The following is an 18,285-nucleotide window of genomic DNA, read 5'->3' on the forward strand; positions in this document are numbered from 1 at the left end:
ATCACAATGTATGTGTGTGTGGATATATATATATATATATATATATATATATATATATATATATATATATATATATCGGGGTTAAATGTGTAAAGAAGGAAGGATTTTTGATCACAATTGGTTTTCATAATGATTTCCATAATAATTGAACGATATTTTAAATTTTTGTCTCCTTTTTAGTGAGAACTATGTTGTACGCTGGGGCCAACAAGGTCTACCTAAGCAACTGGAGTTGCTCAACAACATGCATGTGCTTTTTACCGTAAGGAAATGTGATTAGTTATGCCTCCTCCGCTGAAGTCGCTGGAGGCATTATGTTTTCGGGTTGTCGGTCCAGCTGTCCATCCGTCCGTCCGTGATAAGTTTTCGTTAACTTAAGAACGGTTGAAGAGATCAAAGTCAAATATGGTAGAAGTATGTAGAATGAATAACTGAGTAGATTTTGGGGTCAAGAGGTTAAAGGTCAAAGGTCAGATGTCTTGTTAAGTAAAAATTCTGTTACTGAGCTAATGTGTGAATCAGTGATGGGATTTTCACCAAACTTGGTATGATGATGATACAGAGATGAACTGATTAGATTTCGGCATCATAGGTCAGAGATAAGGTCAGGTAAAGATGTGATACTTGAGAACAGCTGAAGGGTGTTAAATCATACCTGGTACAAGTATCTTCTTACTATAATTCACCAAATGTCCGTCTGTCCGTTCGAAGGTACCGCAAAAACGGCTCAACCGATCGCAACGATATTTTGGGTGGGTATTCCTGGGACCCTGTTAGTAAAATAGGCTATATTGTTTTTCCAATTTTTCCAAGTTTTCCAATTTTCCAATTTTCCAGTTTTTCCAAACACGATGGAATAATATTTACCGATATGAACAGTGATGTGGCTTTTGTTGAAATTCCACAAATACTGTTTATTCTACGTACCAGGAGAGTAGATCGACTCCTGACGAACTCTTCCTATATAAACGTGCAGCTCCAAAGTAACATGGCAGCATGTGCAAAGCGACTGTGAAACAGGTGTAGCGGCTGCTTCCGTTTTGCAGAATTCAATCTTTTTTCTAAATGGGCGCCATGTATTGTTTAGATTTTCATGATTTACGTGTGATATGATTCAACGGATGTTTTTATGAATCGTTAACAAAAAAAAAGCCTTCAATTTCTGATATATTGCCTTTTCATTTGGGCCTTCCAATTGAAGCCCTACCCATAGGGCGGGTACCGTTGCTAGTATGTATAATGATATAATAATGTAGGCGGAGGGATATCGGTCGAAGTTGCGACGTCAAAGTGCCGTTCTAGTTTTTTTCTATTTGGTTGCAATTCTCCTAAACCGCTCAGATCTTGGAAGCTCTAAGTGAATTAATTTTTTTCACAAACAAATGTGAATTTTTGTTTTTCTTTTTTTTTCAAACAAATGTTGAGAGAGGAATACTAACCACCTATTCTCATCTAAAGTACTTCGAAACTGCAGGTTCATTCCCCGATTCATGTTCCAGTTCATGTTCAAAGTATAACATTTAATTGAAAGTGAGTTGTTTTTTTTTATCATAAACTGACATTTGTACATACATAGACAGACAGAAAGATAAAGTGATCCTGCAATTGCTTAACCCCGCTTTTCACTTCACATGCGTGAGTTAACTATCGGAGTCTCTCGTAATGAGGCTGAAACACACATCGCAGGCAAGTCTTCACTCTCGCATCACAGGCAAGTCTGCGCTCTCGCATCGCAGGCAAGTCTGCGCTCTCGCATCGCAGGCAAGTCTGCGCTCTCGCATCGCAGGCAAGTCTGCGCTCTCGCATCGCAGGCAAGTCTGCACTCTCGCATCGCAGGCAAGTCTGCGCTCTCGCATCGCAGGCAAGTCTGCGCTCTCGCATCACAGGCAAGTCTGCGCTCTCGCATCGCAGGCAAGTCTGCGCTCTTGCATCGCAGGCAAGTCTGCGCTCTCGCATCGCAGGCAAGTCTGCGCTCTCGCATCGCAGGCAAGTCTGCGCTCTCGCATCGCAGGCAAGTCTGCGCTCTCGCATCGCAGGCAAGTCTGCGCTCTCGCATCGCAGGCAAGTCTGCGCTCTCGCATCGCAGGCAAGTCTGTGCTCTCAGTTTTCTGGAGTCTGTTTTCCAACATTGCTCCCTGTGCTCTCTCAGTTTTCTGGAGTCTGTTTTCCAACATTGCTCCCTATGCTCTCTCAGTCCTCCAAACCTCCTGGGCAACTCAAGGATATACACGTTCTTTCAGTAAACCACTTCTGGTTAAACTTCTGAAATCTAGGCTGACTGCACACCACAACTCTTTTTATTCCTCACTCCTCCCATCTATGGAGCTGTCTGCCAGAGGCTGTTCTGCTTCAATCTTCTCTCCACGGCCTTAAGCAGGCAATGCAGTGCCACTTGGTGCCATCCACCATTCTGAACCATGACGTTTATTACTGCAATGAACCCTTCCCAACCCAACCCAACCCTGTTGCTGATTTCAGTGTATCCTCCCTCTCTCTATAATATCCATCTGTCTACCTCTCTCCCTCTCTCTCTCCCCATGGTTCGGTGGGTAGCTCGGCAACCATGGACACCGATTGAATTCACCAAGTCGAGCAGGGTCCTCGCTCCTTAACTACCACATTACCTTACCTGTGGATTGGTAGTCCCAATTGGGGATCTGCACCCTCGAGGTCCACCCGTCTACTTAATACGTATGGCTGAGCAAGCCGTGGATCAACACTGTAACATCAACACTGCAACATCAACACTGTAACACTTCATCTCTCAACACTGTAACACCCTAAGATTTGACCAGAGAAGTGGTACACAGACACAGTTCTGTTACAATGCGAGAGTATGATAATTACAAATCATTAGAAAAGTACATATGCAATAAGTTAATATTATTAGTCCCCTACCGGTGTACACCGGAGGGGACATATAGGTTTGCACGCCGTCCCTCCGTCCCTCCGTCCGTCAGTCCGTCAGTCTGTCAGTCCGTCAGTCCGCCACGCAAAGAACAGTTTTCCGGACTTTTTTTCTAAACGCTTAATGCTAATGATTTCAAACTTGGCACATGGTTTCCTCATGATAAGTTACAGGTCAAGTTCGAACTTCACGACGTTTCGATCATTTTTGACAAAGTTATGGCACTTTGAACATTGGTAATTCTGATAATTCTGATGAACCTTAACTCAGTGCCATTTAAAGTTTTAATTTCCTTTAAAAACGATTTTCTCTGCAATAATAGGGCCGATTGAGATAAAAATTTTCACCATATGATGGACTCGGTCTGTAGAATATTTTATTGGTAATTATGACGTCACAGGTCACGTGGTTCAGCCGCCATATTGTTTTTCGTGAAAACACGAAAACCCCTTTTTCTCTGCAACGGCTGAAGAGATCGAGGCCAACCTTTGCAGGCAGAATCAGATACCCATGACGAACAAAAAAGTCAGTGAGCATGACGTCATGCATCACATGGTTTCAGAGTTATGACGTTTTTAAGCGTGAACCTTCAATAACCGAGCTCCTCCCTCATTTTTGATCCAATCGAGGGGAAACTTCACAGATCTGTTCAGCACTAAAATGTCCTTTTGGAATTTGCGATAGGGCACGTGGTTTGGCAGATATCGTTAATAAAACGAAAATAATTTAAAAAATGGATATCTCTTGTTTATTCTTGAGTTCTCCTCAAGCCGCACTGCGCGTCCTCAGCCTCATCTCACGAACTTCAACAGCGCGACACAGCGCGTGCCTTCCAGAGGGGCGGAGCCAAGCCGAGCAACATATATATACACATCGATCATTGATCGTGAACCGAAAAATATAATAAATTACTGATGGTTTCAGAGTTATGACGTTTTTAAGCATGAATCTTTAAAACCGAGCCCCTCCCTCATTTTTGATCCAATCGAGGGGAAACTTCACAAATCTGTTCAGCATGTCAGTCTACTAAAATGTCCTTTTGAAATTTGCGATAGGGCACGTGGTTTGGCAGATATCGTTAATTAAACGAAAAAAAAAAAATGGATATCTCTTGAATCGCTAGAACCTCAGGCCGTGAGTTGGTAATAATTTATATAATTCACACAGTGCAACACGTGCAGGCCGCTCCACGGAGCGACCTTGCGGGCTTATCAATGAGACGGGGCGTGACACACGTGTCTCAGCATACCTCAGATCAAGTTTGAAAACCAGCATCAACCGTGCATAAATTTGCATATTCGATCATTTTTGACAAAGTTATGGCACTTTGAACTTTGGTAGGGGACATGTATTGCAGCGCAATACTCAGAATGCTTGTTTAGCTTAAATACTTTGGTAAATGCTTCCCACTTATCCTGCCAAGCTCGAGCCTTCTTGGTTGTTTCCTGCCAAGCAAGTTACAACCTGGTCTATGTTTATTAGTCCCATACCGGTGTACACCGGAGGGGACTATAGGTTTGCACGCCATCCCTACGTCCGTCAGTCTGTCAGTCCATCAGTCCGTCAGTCCGTCACGCAAAGAACAGTTTTCCGGACTTTTTTTTCTAAACGCTTAAAGCTAATGATTTCAAACTTGGCACATGGTTTCCTCATGATAAGTTACAGGTAAAGTTCGAACCTCACGACATTTCGATCATTTTTGACAAAGTTATAGCACTTTGAACTTTGGGAATTCTGATAATTCTGATGATCCTTATCTCAGTGCCATTTTAAGTTTTAATTTCCTTTAAAAAAGATTTTCTCTGCAATAATTGGACGGATTCAGATCAAATTTTCACCATATGATGGACTCGGTCTGTAGAATATTTTAATGGTAATTATGACGTCACAGGTCACGTGGTCGGCCGCCATATTGTTTTTCGTGAAAACACGGAAACCCATTTTTCTCTGCAACGGCTGAACAGATCGAGGCCAAACCTTGCAGGCAGAATCACATACCCATGACGAACAAAAAAGTCATCGAGCATGACGTCATGCATCACATGGTTTCAGAGTTATGACGTTTTTAAGCATGAACCTTCAATAACCGAGCTCCTCCCTCATTTTTGATCCAATCGAGGGGAAACTTCACAGATCTGTTCAGCACTAAAATGTCCTTTTGGAATTTGCGATAGGGCACGTGGTTTGGTAGATATCGTTAATTAAACGAAAATAATTTTAAAAATGGATATCTCTTGTTTATTCTCGAGTTCTCCTCAAGCCGCACTGCGCGTCCTCAGCCTCATCTCACGAACGTCCACAGCGCGACACAGCGCGCACCTTCCGGAGGGGCGGGGCCAAGCCGAGCAACATATATATACACATCGATCATTGATCGTGAACCGAAAAATATAATAAATTACTGATGGTTTCAGAGTTATGACGTTTTTAAGCATGAACCTTTAAAACCGAGCTCCTCCCTCATTTGTGATCCAATCGAGGGGAAACTTCACATGTCTGTTCAGCATGTCAATCGACTAACATGTCCTTTTGGAATTTGCCATAGGGCACGTGGTTTGGCAGATATCGTTAATTAAACGAAAATATTTTTTAAAAATGGATATCTATTGTTTATTCTCGAGTTCTTCTCAAGCCGCACCGCATGCCCTCAGCCTCATCTGGCGAACGTCAACAGCGCGACACAGCGCGCGCTTTCTGGAGGGGCGGAGCCAAGCCGAGCAACATATATATACACATCGATCATTGATCGTGAACTGGAAAATAAAAGAAATTACTGATATTTAGCGACTCGAAAGGTTCTTTATCAACAACTTATTTTCTCGTGCTTCTGCTGACCTGTCTGCAAGGTGTATAAATCGAAGTCCCGAGTGTGAATCACAGGTGAGCCCGTCCTGAGGTAATTAGCGATTGGGAACGATTCAGAACCTGTGGGTGAATAACCCTTTTTAATTTCCCCAACAGTTTTCCGGACGACAGACTGCCGGTAGGGGACATGTATTGCAGCGCAATACTCAGAATGCTTGTTGCATTAAATTACATTTGGCTGAATGGTGTCTTCAAGGCCTCAAGGGTGTCAATTTGTGCTGAAGCTTTCACCCTTCCACCTATATTAGGTGTAGGCTGTTATTAGTCCCCTACCGGTGTACACCGGAGGGGCCTATAGGTTTGCACGCCGTCCCTCCGTCTGTCCATCTGCCAGTTCGTCAGTCTGTCTGTCCGTCACGCAAAGAACAGTTTTCCGGACTTTTTTTCTAAACTCTTAATGCTTACGATTTCAAACTTGGTACATGGTTTCCTCATGACAAGCTACGGATGAATTTCGAATTTCACGACGTTTCGATCATTTTTGACAAAGTTATGGCACTTTGAACTTTGGGAATTCTGATAATTCTGATGATCCTTATCTCAGTGCCATTTTAAGCTTTAATTTCCTTTAAAAAAGATTTTCTCTGTAATAATAGGACCAATTGAGATCAAATTTTCACCGTAGAGGGGACTCGGTCTGTACAATATTTAAATGGTAATTATGACGTCACAGGTCACGTGGTTCGACCGCCATATTGTTTTTCGTGAAAACACGAAAACCCCTTTTTCCCTGCAACGGCTGAACAGATCGAGGCCAAACTTTGCAGACAGAATCGCATACCCATGTCGAACAAAAAAGGCAGCGAGCATGACGTCATGCGTCACATGGTTTTAGAGGTATGAAGTTTTTAAGCATGAACCTTTAAAACCGAGCTCCTCCCTCATTTGTGATCCAATCGAGGGGAAACTTCACAGATCTGTTCAGCATGTCAGTCTACTAAAATGTTCTTTTGGAATTTGCGATAGGGCACGTGGTTTGGCAGATATCGTTAAACGAAAATATTTTTGAAATGGATATCTCTTGTTTATTCTAGAGTTCTCCTCAAGCCGCACCGCCCGCCCTCAGCCTCGTCTCGTGAACGTCAAATGTGCGACACAGCGTGCGCTTTCCGGAGGGGCGGAGCCAAGCCGAGCAACATATGTATACACATCGATCATTGATCGTGAACCGGACAATATAATAAATTACTGATATTTAGCGACTCGAAAGGTTCTTTATCAACAACTTATTTTCTCGTGCTTGTGCTGACCTGTCTGCAAGGTGTATAAATCGAAGTCCCCAGTGCGAATCACAGGTGAGCCCGTCCTGAGGTAATTAGCGATTGGGAACGATTCAGAACCTGTGGATAAATAACCCTTGGTAATTTCCCCAACAGTTTTCCGGACGACAGACTGCCGGTAGGGGACATGTATTGCAGCGCAATACTCAGAATGCTTGTTCCTTTTATCCCGGTCTAACTGCTATCGATACTTACGATATATATAGTTAGTCTAACTAACCTTGTCAATTGTTCGGTGTCATCAGTGGTGGTAGAAGCAGAAATCTTCCTGTAGATCTCTAGGTTTTTGTCCTGACCAGAGCTTCTCAGAAATGGTGACATTTTATTTCTGCATTTTATGGAACCAACTGAGTAGAACATGCTCCATTTGTTAATTCTTCAATTACTTACCAAGTTGGATATTCTTTAACCACCAACCCTCTCCTTTTAGTGTAGTTCACACTTGGCATATTTTTCTTTCCCACATCTTCCATTCAGACACTCGGGCAAAGCCTACTTTAACACTAGAACTACCAGTCTCACCCACCTACCAAATAGCTCAAAAATCTCTGTCCGTGAGCCCTGGCCGCCGTGACATGTTTACTGTATAGCGTGAATACAGTACACTGTCTGAAATCGAATGAATGAACGAACGAATGAAAAATTTGGAAATTTTACATGCACTTCCTGCTTAACAGATTCGGCACACAGAGATGAAATCTCATCGAAACATGTATTGATAATAACTTATCTCAAATTACAATTCATCAATGCTGAACCCATGTGTTTTATGCAATGCATTTCCTTAGCGGTCAAATTGACCGCAGTGGCGGTTTTAGGTATAATTTGCCTGTAACGCAAATGTGGTTGAGGTCAGGAGGTCAATATTTTGTATGAATATTCAACACCCAGAATCAAGAAAGGTCAAGGAAAATCAAAACTGTGAACAAAAAAAATTACACTCATAGTCGACTACCAAACATGTGCTTGCGGTCAAATTGACCGCTCCGGGGATTCTAGTGTTAATGTTGGAACCCATCTGTGGATCGGTCCCATCGGCCGATGGGTCTGACCCATCTGTGGATGCACGAGAAATGACAATGCAGACCCATCGGCCGATGGGTCTGCATTGTCATTTCTCGTGCATCCACAGATGGGTCAGACCCATCGGCCGATGGGACCGATCCACAGATGGGTTCCAACATTAAGACTCCACACGACTGTCTGACGTAGACTTGCCAGCTTTCACCGGTGATCACTCGCTTCTTCTTCAAAGTCCTATTCTTATATGAGCATGCTTCTCTTTCCCATACTTTTCAACTGTTGTTCATAAATGACAATTGAAAAAGGGGAATCACAAAAATGAACCCAGCCTCAAATCATCGAGCAAGCAGCACAAGTGAGCTTTGCCAAACAACTGGCGTATTGATACAGGCAATTAATGAATGTGCCAAGTATAATGCTACAGTTGCTCAGGGTTCATAAATTATGAAGGATGTATTTACGCTAACCAGAGGCAGAAGAAGAAGAAGAAGCGTACACAAGCCGATATGCTATTGTTTGGGATTGTCATTTTGAATGAAGAATATTCCTTCAGCAGCATCTAAGTTTTCCGCAACTGCTTGATGCTGCGCATTTATAATATTGTGCTTGCTTCATTAGGTATCCTGTCCTGGAATTGCTCGTTTCTCGGTGTAGCATTGACAAAGTGGGATTACTTAATTTTGTGTGGCCGAATATCATTCGAGTTCTCTGTTCTGCTTTGCTTTGTACAATTTTTTAAACGATTTTTGCTGTAGTTGTTTTGGTGTATTGCTATTTGGTTATTAAGGCACTGGGTAAATGAATCACTGTTCCCTATACATGGCAAATTAGCTCCACTGGGACTCTACTATAGATCCTAAATGTTTTTAGCCGCGTCGCAGACGCTGCTCATAGAGTGCCCTCTGCTGTTGTTGTTGTTGTTGTTCTTCTTGTTCTTCTTCTTGTTCTTGCAGAGAAGACAAAACCTCAAAGCTCCACCCATTCTGGGAACCATAGCTCCACCCATTCTGGGAGAGCCTTCATATAAACAAATATCCACCATTTTATTAACTCGCATAGCTTTGAGGCCTGTTTTGTAGGCCCGTGGTGTCTTCCTCTCTCACACAGTTTTATTTCAAATCAAATTCGATATATCATTTCATTTTTCACAGTCACTAACATAGTTTTAGACTCGGTTGAAAAAAAACGGGAAGAAAATCCGATGAAAGTTGCCCTTTATAGAACGAAATGAATTCTCAAAGGCCTGTAACTTCAAGTCCATTGAGATTTTTTTTTTTTAAAGCGCGGCATGGTCAGTCATACACCGCCCGAAATAAGAGATGGGAAAATGCCGAGATATATATATTTTGTTTAAATCGCGGCATGGGCAGTCATACACCGCCCGAAATAACAGACGGGAAAATGCCGAGATATATTAAAAATTCGTCCATTTGATGACAATCGTCACGATGAAATATTTAATTTATACGTCGTCACAATAATGTGGAGAGAGGAGCATAGCTTCGTTCACGTGTCGCCACACACGGGAAATTGCCGAGATATATATTTTTTAAATCGCGGCATGGTCAGTCATACACCGCCTGAAATAACAGACGGGAAAATGCCGAGATATATTAAAAATTCGTCGCCACACATGGGAAATTGCCGAGATATATTTTCACTTTGCACAAAAATAACATCAAGTAATCGAATCAATAGGAATGTCCTGTGCCTATAACATCGACGTTATAGGCACAGCTGCATCTAGGCATTGTGTAACATCGACGCGGCTTTTGTTTTAGTTAAAACTTTTTGTACTTGTTGTTATTTAGCGTTCAGGAAAAGACGTCCGAGATGTTCAGATTCTGAGTCGATCCTTTATTTATTAAAATTATAAATTTATTTATAATAAAAATTATATTTTATTAAATTAAATTTAATTAAATTATTAAATTTATTAAATTAAATATTAAAAAATTTAAAAAATTATATTTAAATAATAAATTTATTAAAATTTATTAAAACCACTACCAACCAAATTGTCCAACCTCTCCAAAAACCACTGCTGGGAAACTCCGTTAACCCAAAGCTAAAGCGTGTTCAACACTCACATAAATGAGCGATGTAAACACAAATCAAGCTGTAGAAACCTTCTCCAAAAGTAGCCATAGCACTGTTGTTAGAGGCATGTATGGCGGAACAAGGCTTACCTCTGACCCTGTATCCACAATAAAACAAAGTCCTGAAGTACGATCCACAAGGAAGAGAAGATGATTGACGTATGGCGCAGGTGAACATGCCACCATTTGTTGTGGGACTCGTCATTTTGCTGCATCTGGTATGAGCACGGTGCTCTGGCACAGTATGAGCACTGATGAACATTAGCACCGATGGTCATTTGGTACCATCACCAATCTGGAGTGTTCACGGTAGGTGAAGGCGAATGATGGTGTGAGGTGCGGTGTTTCTCTGTGTCCCTACAAAGGGTACACGAAGATGGACACGACTGGTATTGTGCAGCATTGAGCTCCAGGACGAGCCTCTTAAGGTCTGCCATTTCAGATTGTAGCTGTGCTATGTGTTGTGGTGGAGGTGCCACATTGACCAGGGTCGGTGTACTGGTGTACATGAGATGAACAGCCAGATCCGCAGGGGTAGTTAGTGCCAGCTGTGCATTAGCTGCAAGTATCATGTGCATGTGTGTTGGTAAATGTTCCAAGAACAGCTCATGAAGCAGAGACTGGTCGAAGGTGGCATGGCGGTCACCGCGGAGCTATTGCATATGACCAGTAGTTGTATGGGTCTCCCATCTCCTAAATCCCTGGCTGTAAGAAGTTGTTGAAAGCGGCGGTGCTCCGAGGGGGGCAGGGTGGTCTTCAAAATCGTGTACGGGTTGTTCGTTGAAGGTTGTAGTAAAATATATCTCACCTCCATCACACACTGTGTTGACAAGGAGCCAATAATGTATTTGAACCGCATCAGGGGAAGTAATGTACCGGGTATCAAATTGGGTTTCGCCCTAAGTAAACCATGGCTGTTAGTCCGTGGGCTGAGTAGGGTTTACATGCACCCCCCCCCCCCCCCCACAACTTAACTTCCCGGGTATGTCCATGTACCCCCCACCCTAGGGGTTAGGAAAAACCATGTTCACAGAAAAAAAACTCATTCCCAAGGTACCTCCCACGCATATTTTGATGTTACCCCCCCCCCCCCCCCCCCTGTGTCAGTGATTTCCGAAAATTATGGGTAGGCGAAATTCAAATGGCCATAACTTTTTACCTCGTCATCCTATGGTTGCATATGACCCCTCAAAATGTTTGTCCTGGGACACTCTTTACAATGATATGTGTTATATGCAAATGAGGCCACTAATGAGGTCACCAGAGGTCAAACTATGAGGGAATGAGTTTTTTTTCTGTTAACATGGTTTTTCCTAACCCCTAGGGTGGGGGGTACATGGACATACCCGGGAAGTTAAGTTGTGGGGGGGGGGGTGCATTTAAACCCTACTCAGCCCACGGACTATGTGGATCATTACGCAGGAATGGCGGTTGCTTCATCAAAATCGTTGCTGGTTGCGTGTTTGCATCTCCGTGTCCGTCCATTTGGATCACATCAGGGTCAGCAATTTAGCATGGAAAAAAGACGTCCGAGACGTTTGGATTCCGAGTCATTAGTTTTATTCAACCACAACAATCCAACCTCTCCAAAAAAAACCCTGCCGGGAAAAACCCTGTAAAACCAAAGCGCATTCATATATTACGAAAACAAAGGCAAAATGATGCAACTACTGTTCGTTATCGCACAATGACAAGGGCTCGTTTGATTACATGATTGTTTGATTGTGGATTAGATAGTTCGAGTTCCCAAACCTGTTGAGCAACATCGCAACAAATTGCAAATGCACTTGTTTATTCTTTTTCTGCACAATTCCCGCACTTACAGGACTTGGGACCCAGAGACATGAACCGGGAACACATCTACCTGGTTTGCAACATAGTTCGCGTCGGGCGGATGGACCTGCGAGAGACGACGCACAAGAAGCACACCACCGGTTTGCGGCGACCCTTTGGGGTTTGTGGTGAGAAGAAGAAGAAGAAGCAGAACGACCTCAATCTTTAGGGGTCCCTACTGTCGTAGAATAATAAAAATGGTACCGTTAGAAAGCCAGGAGTTGGTGTATGTGGTTGGAAAGGTAGTAATCGATTTACTTGGTTGGAAAGCTAATCGTAGATCGACTGGGAAGAAAAGTCCGTGTCTGTTTAATCACAGAGATACCTGTTTTAAAAGCCCCTCCATCTGAGATTGAGCTTAATGTAGCGGTTGAAACGATAACATTGATTATTTTACAACGGCAGGAACCTTTTTGAAGGACAAAGGGGAACACACAACATTATATATAGTCATATTTCCTGTGTTGTGCTTCATTTTCCTTCCTCATTGACATTCACAGATAAACATGCAATATATTTGTGAAGTGTAGCTTGCTGTCTTTTAATTAAACCCTACGGCGAGGCAACGGTTAGGCATGCCTAGTATTGTAGAATAATGTTTTGTTTTGTGCCTTCATATTGCATCAAACACTAAAATTGCAAATATTTTGAGTATCTTATCTGTATCATTGGTGATGCATGGGGAAGGGAGATGATGCATCCTTCACCTAATGAACACCTTGGCAAGAAGCAAGCAAGCTATGTATTACCTCCGTCGCCAAAGGTGGATGGAGGTTATGTTTTCACCCCTGTCTGTTTGTCTGGTTGTCTGTCTATTTGTTTGCGAACAAAATATCTCAAAAAGTTGTGGACGGATTCGGCCGAAATTTGGCAGAGATGTAGTGTATTTCACAAGGATGAAATTATTAGATTTTGGTGAAGATCCGGATTCGGATCCGGCTACTAGAAATTTTAAAAGTGATTCTTCACCATTGGAAGATCGGGCCAAAACCGATACATAGCGGGATATCTCACAAAGTTGTTGATGGATATGGACGAAACTTGGTGGACCAATTGTGTGTGTAATGACTAATCAATTCGATTTTTGGTGAAAATCTGAATATGGATTCGGATCCGAGAATTATTTTTATTATTAAGTGATTCTTCACCATTGAGAGATAGGTCCCAAAATGATACATAGCAGGATATCTCAAAGAGTTATGGATGGATTTGGATGAAACTTGGTGGACCAGTTGTGTGTGTGACGAGGAAGAATCATTTCGATTTTGGTGAAGATTTGAATATGGATTCGGATATGAGAATTATTTAATTTTTAAGCAATTCTTCACAATTGAGTGATATGGCCAACCAGGCGGAGGTATGCTCTCTACTGAGTGCCGTTCTAGTTATTGATGCAAATATGGCTGATAATTCTTTCTTTCCTTTTTCCTGTTTTTTATTTTATTTTATTCTGGCATCTCTGGTATTTTCAACTTGATCCTGTTCTGACATATTTTGCATCATATAAGCTGATCAACTCATATTCCATGGTTTTCCAGCACAACTATGGCAATCACTCACTTTCACATTGGCCTTTTTTCCATCTTGTTTGCATTGGCTTATCTACGAGTATTTCCTTCGGCAGTTGGAATATTTTGAGTTCATCGCCGGTAGTAGGTTGTAGACAACAACCGCCCAAGGTAGCACTGCCGTTCTAACTTGAAGTGTTAAAGCGTTGCCCAGGAACCATCTTATACTCTCCTTGTCAAGATTGTTGGTCTTGCTTTCTGTCTTACTTGCTACCAGGCGAGCTTTATTCTGTTTTTTTTGCAAACAAACATCAAACACTTGTCATCATCCACTTTTCTTACTCATTTTCACTCCTCACCTTTCGGCCGAAAAAAATATATTGCTGGTCTTTGGTCAGACCAAAGTTCCAGAATTGATGCGGCGATGCGGTTTTTTCTTTTCTTTTTTGAAAAGCATGGATTGCACGTACAAAAGATGTTTTTTTGTGTCCTTGTGCCTTGCGGTCCTCCTCATCTGCCGTGTCACCGTCCAGAGAGAAATTAAAGACAGCCAATGGGACAGGTAGGCCTTTTTGTAAATAATGAACACAAGCTTGAAGGAACTTCGCTCCAACGCGAGTCGAAAGAATTGACGCGACCAAAGACGGAATTCGTCCGAGTTGCTTTATTGAAACAAAACAGCTCAGGTATTCTGACAAGCCCGTTTTTCGGGCAACAATATATATACACATTTATGTCGGGAAGTTTGCCCGGCAAAAGCTATACCGGGCATGCCCGGGTATCAAGGGCGAGCCTTGGAAAGGCGAGTCTGGACCTGCCCGGGCGTGTTTGGCTGCGGCCTGGCAAGTCGAGGCTGGGCGTGCCCGGGCGCTCTGGGCGAGCACTGGAAAGGCGATAGCGGGCATGCCCGGACGCTCTGGGCGAGCCCTGGAAAGGCGATAGCGGGCATGCCCGGACGCTCTGGGCGAGCCCTGGAAAGGCGAGAGCGGGCATGCCCGGGAAAGACGAGACCGGGCGTGCCCGGGAGGTTCGGGCGTGCCCGGGAACAGTGAGTCCGGGCATGCCCGGGAGAGGCGCGTCTGGCCGTGTTCTGGCCGGTGCAAGGCGATTATGTACATCCAGCGGTAACCGCTACACACGCCCCTCCAGAATCGACCTGCACCGGCAGGGTCAATTTAAGGGGGGTCCGGATGACCCGGCCGAAGCGACCCCTGGAGGGTCGTGGGGAGGGGTCTGACGTGGTGGTGGGTGGTCGAGCGGGGGGGACTGTGGATGGGGGGCGGCCTCGCCGTGGAGGAAGGGCCAACCGTGGTGGTCGGTCGACGTCCATGTGCGCCGGTTTGAGGCGGTCCACAGAAATCCGGTCCGGCCGGCCGCCGAAGTCGACGATGAAAGACTTGTCGCCCCGTCGCAGGACCCGGAAGGGCCCGTCGTACGGCAGCCGGAGTGGCCCCCGGTGCGCGTCATGACGCACAAAGACGTACTCCGCTGTGCGAAGCGCTGGGGGGACGTAGGACTGGGGGCCACCGTGGCGGGACGTCGGCACGGGGGCAAATCGTCGGGCGGCCTCCTGGAGGTCCGAGCGCTGGCGAGCGGCGGACCAGGGACTGGTAGCGTCAGGCACGAATTCGCCCGGGACGCGGAGTGGCTGGCCGTAGACGAGCTCGGCGGCAGACGCCTGGAGGTCTTCCTTGGGGGCCGTGCGAAGGCCCAAAAGGACCCACGGCAGCCGGTCGGCCCAACCGTCGTCCTGAAGGCCGGCCATGAGTGCGGCCTTCATGGAGCGGTGAAACCGCTCGCACAACCCATTGGCTTGGGGGTGGTAGGCCGTGGTGCGGTGCAGCGTGACCCCCAATGAACGGGCGACCGCGCCCCAAAGCTCAGACGTGAACTGTGGGCCGCGGTCGGACGAGATGTCCGCTGGTGCGCCGAAGCGCGCGACCCAGGTGGCGATGAACGCCTGCGCCACGTCGGCGGTGGTGGTGGAGGTGAGGGGCACGGCCTCCGGCCACCTGGTGGTCCTGTCCACCATGGTGAGCAGGTGGGTGAACCCCCGCGAGGGGGGCAGGGGACCCACCAGGTCCACGTGGACGTGGTCGAAACGCCGTTCAGGCACGGCGAAAGGTGCCAGCGGGGCCTGGGTGTGGCGGTGGACCTTGGCTCGCTGGCAGGCCGTGCAGGCGTTGGCCCAGTCGCGGATGTTTCGTCGAAGGCCGTGCCAGACGAAACGCGCCGACACCAGCTTCTGAGAAGCTTTCCGGCCCGGGTGAGAAAGGCCATGGATGGAGGCGAAGATGCGGCGCTGCCAGGAAACGGGCACGATGGGGCGAGGCTGGCCCTGGGAGACGTCGCAGAGCAGGACGGTGCCCGCGAAGGGGATGTCGGCCAGGCGGAGGCCCGTGTCCGCCACGCGGAGTGCCTGCACCGAGGCGTCGGTGGTCTGGTCGGCCGCCATGAGCGTGAAGTCCACGCCGAGGTGGACCGCGTTCGCGCTGGCCCGCGAAAGGCAGTCGGCCACGGCGTTGTCTTTGCCGGCGACGTGCTGGATGTCCGTGGTGAACTCCGACACGGCGGAGAGGTGGCGCTGCTGGCGGGCCGACCACGGCTCCGTGACCTTAGCCATTGCGTAGACCAACGGCTTGTGGTCGACGAAAGCCGTGAACGGGCGGCCCTCCAGGAGGTGTCGGAAATGGCGAACGGCCAGGAATAGCCCGAGCAGCTCGCGGTCGAACGTGCTGTAGTTTAACTCGTTCGGCCGGAGTTGCCGGCTGAAAAAAGCGAGTGGCTGCCAAACCCCGTCCACCCATTGCTCATGGACGGCGCCCACCGCGTAGTTGGAGGCATCCGTAGTGAGGGCGATGGGCGCGTTGAGCACCGGGTGAGCCAGCAGCGTTGCGTCGGCGAGGGCCCGTTTGGCACTGGCGAAAGCCGCGTCCATGGCCGCGGACCAAACAATGTCATGCTTGGCCGGCTTGCCCCGGAGGGCCTCGTAAAGGGGCCGCATGAGCTGAGCAGCGCGGGGCACGAATCGGTGATAAAAATTCACCATGCCGAGGAACTCTTGGAGGGCCTTGATGGAACGGGGATGCGGGAACGTGGTGATGGCCTCGACCTTGGTCGGCAGCGGCACGGCCCCGGTCTTGGTGATGCGGTGGCCCAAAAAGTAAACGGTCGTCGCGCCGAAGTGGCATTTGACCGGGTTGACAATTAAGCCGTGCTCGCTGAGGCGACCGAACAGTGTTCGGAGGTGGAGGAGGTGCTCGGCGCGGGACGTGCTGGCGACGAGGATGTCGTCCAGATAGACGAAAAGAAACGGCAGGTCGCGCAGCACGCCGTCCATCAAGCGCTGGAACGCCTGGGCCGCGTTCTTGAGGCCAAACGGCATCCGCAAAAATTCGAACAGGCCGAACGGCGTGATGACGGCCGTCTTCGGGACGTCGGCCGCCCGGACAGGTACCTGGTGGTAGCCCCGTATCAGGTCAATTTTCGAAAAGCTGACCCGTCCCACCAAACGGGCGGAAAAGTCCTGAATATGCGGGATCGGGTACCTGTCGGGGGTGGTAGCGTCATTGAGACGGCGGTAGTCGCCACACGGGCGCCATCCACCCCCCGGCTTTGGCACGATGTGCAGTGGCGAGGCCCACGCGCTATCGGAGCGCCGCACGATGCCGAGGTGCTCCAACGCGTCAAATTCGGCCTTTGCCACGGCGAGCTTGGCTGGGTCGAGGCGGCGGGCCCTGGCGTAGACCGGCGGGCCCGTAGTGGGTATGTGGTGCTCGATCCCGTGCCGCACCGCGACGGCCGAAAACGTCGGTCGCGTGAGGGCCGGGAATTCCATGAGCAGGCGAGCGAACTCGTTCGTTGCCGGGAGGGCGCACGCCAGTTCGGTCGGCGCGGAGCTGCTCATTGTGCACGCCAGGGAGCTGAAGGTCTCGGCGTGGACAAGGCGACGTCGTTTGACGTCGACCAGCAGCCCGTGCGCGCAGAGGAAGTCGGCGCCCAGCAAAGCCACGGGGACGCTGGCGGTAACAAAAGTCCATTGAAAGCGCTGGCTGCCGAAGCAGAGGGTGACGACGCGTGGGCCGAAAGTGCGTATGGCCGAGCCATTAGCAGCGACCAAAGAGGGGCCGCAAACTGCGTCCAGCCTGTCCTGCTCGGAGGCAGGTATGACGCTCAGCTGGGCGCCGGTGTCGCACAGGAAACGCCGTCCAGACGCTTTGTCCCGAATAAACAGCAAGTTGCCCGAGTGGCCGGCGCTCATGGCTGGGAATGAACGCCGGCCCGGCCGTTTCCCGACCTGCCGAAAGTGCACGGGGGCCGGCACGTCCGAGCCTTGTGTCCGAACCTGGCGTGGTAATAACACCACGCCCGGTCAGGTGGAGGCCCCGGCCGTCGTGTCGGAAGCGGGCGGTGCGGCGTGGCGGCCGCCAGTTGCACCGGCAGTTCGGCCTCCAACCGCACAGGGCGCTTGGGCGTCGTGGGCGTCGCCTCGGACGGCGGCGGGCTCCAGGTAACCGCGCCGATGTGCTGGCCCGCCGAGGAGATCTTATCGGCTTCCCTGGCGAGGGCGCGGGAATCCGTGATCAACGTGCCAGCCAGGGCGAGGCATACCGGGTTAGGTAGCTGACGGAGGAATAGCTCCCGGAACAGGAATGCCGGAGAGTGCTCGCCGAGCAATGAGAGCATATAGTCCATGCGCTCGGACGGGCGCGTGTCGCCGAGCTCGGGCAGGTCAAGCAGGCGCCGTGCGCGTGCTGCCGGTGAGAGGG

General features: G+C 47.8%; 1 protein-coding gene across 1 annotated transcript in view; it reads left to right on the top strand.

Moving 5' to 3' along the window:
* Positions 1 to 18,285, top strand: part of LOC137423806 (dedicator of cytokinesis protein 1) — a 968,048-nt gene that overhangs the window by 56,311 nt on the left and 893,452 nt on the right. The window contains exons 9-10 of the mRNA XM_078773719.1: positions 181 to 262; positions 12,001 to 12,136. Coding sequence (XP_078629845.1) covers positions 181 to 262; positions 12,001 to 12,136 — 218 coding nt within the window. The remainder of the gene's footprint in view (positions 1 to 180; positions 263 to 12,000; positions 12,137 to 18,285) is intronic.

The sequence above is a fragment of the Myxine glutinosa genome, chromosome 3 (assembly GCF_964187855.1).
Source record: "Myxine glutinosa chromosome 3, kmMyxGlut1.1, whole genome shotgun sequence".
Lineage (NCBI taxonomy): Eukaryota > Metazoa > Chordata > Myxini > Myxiniformes > Myxinidae > Myxine > Myxine glutinosa.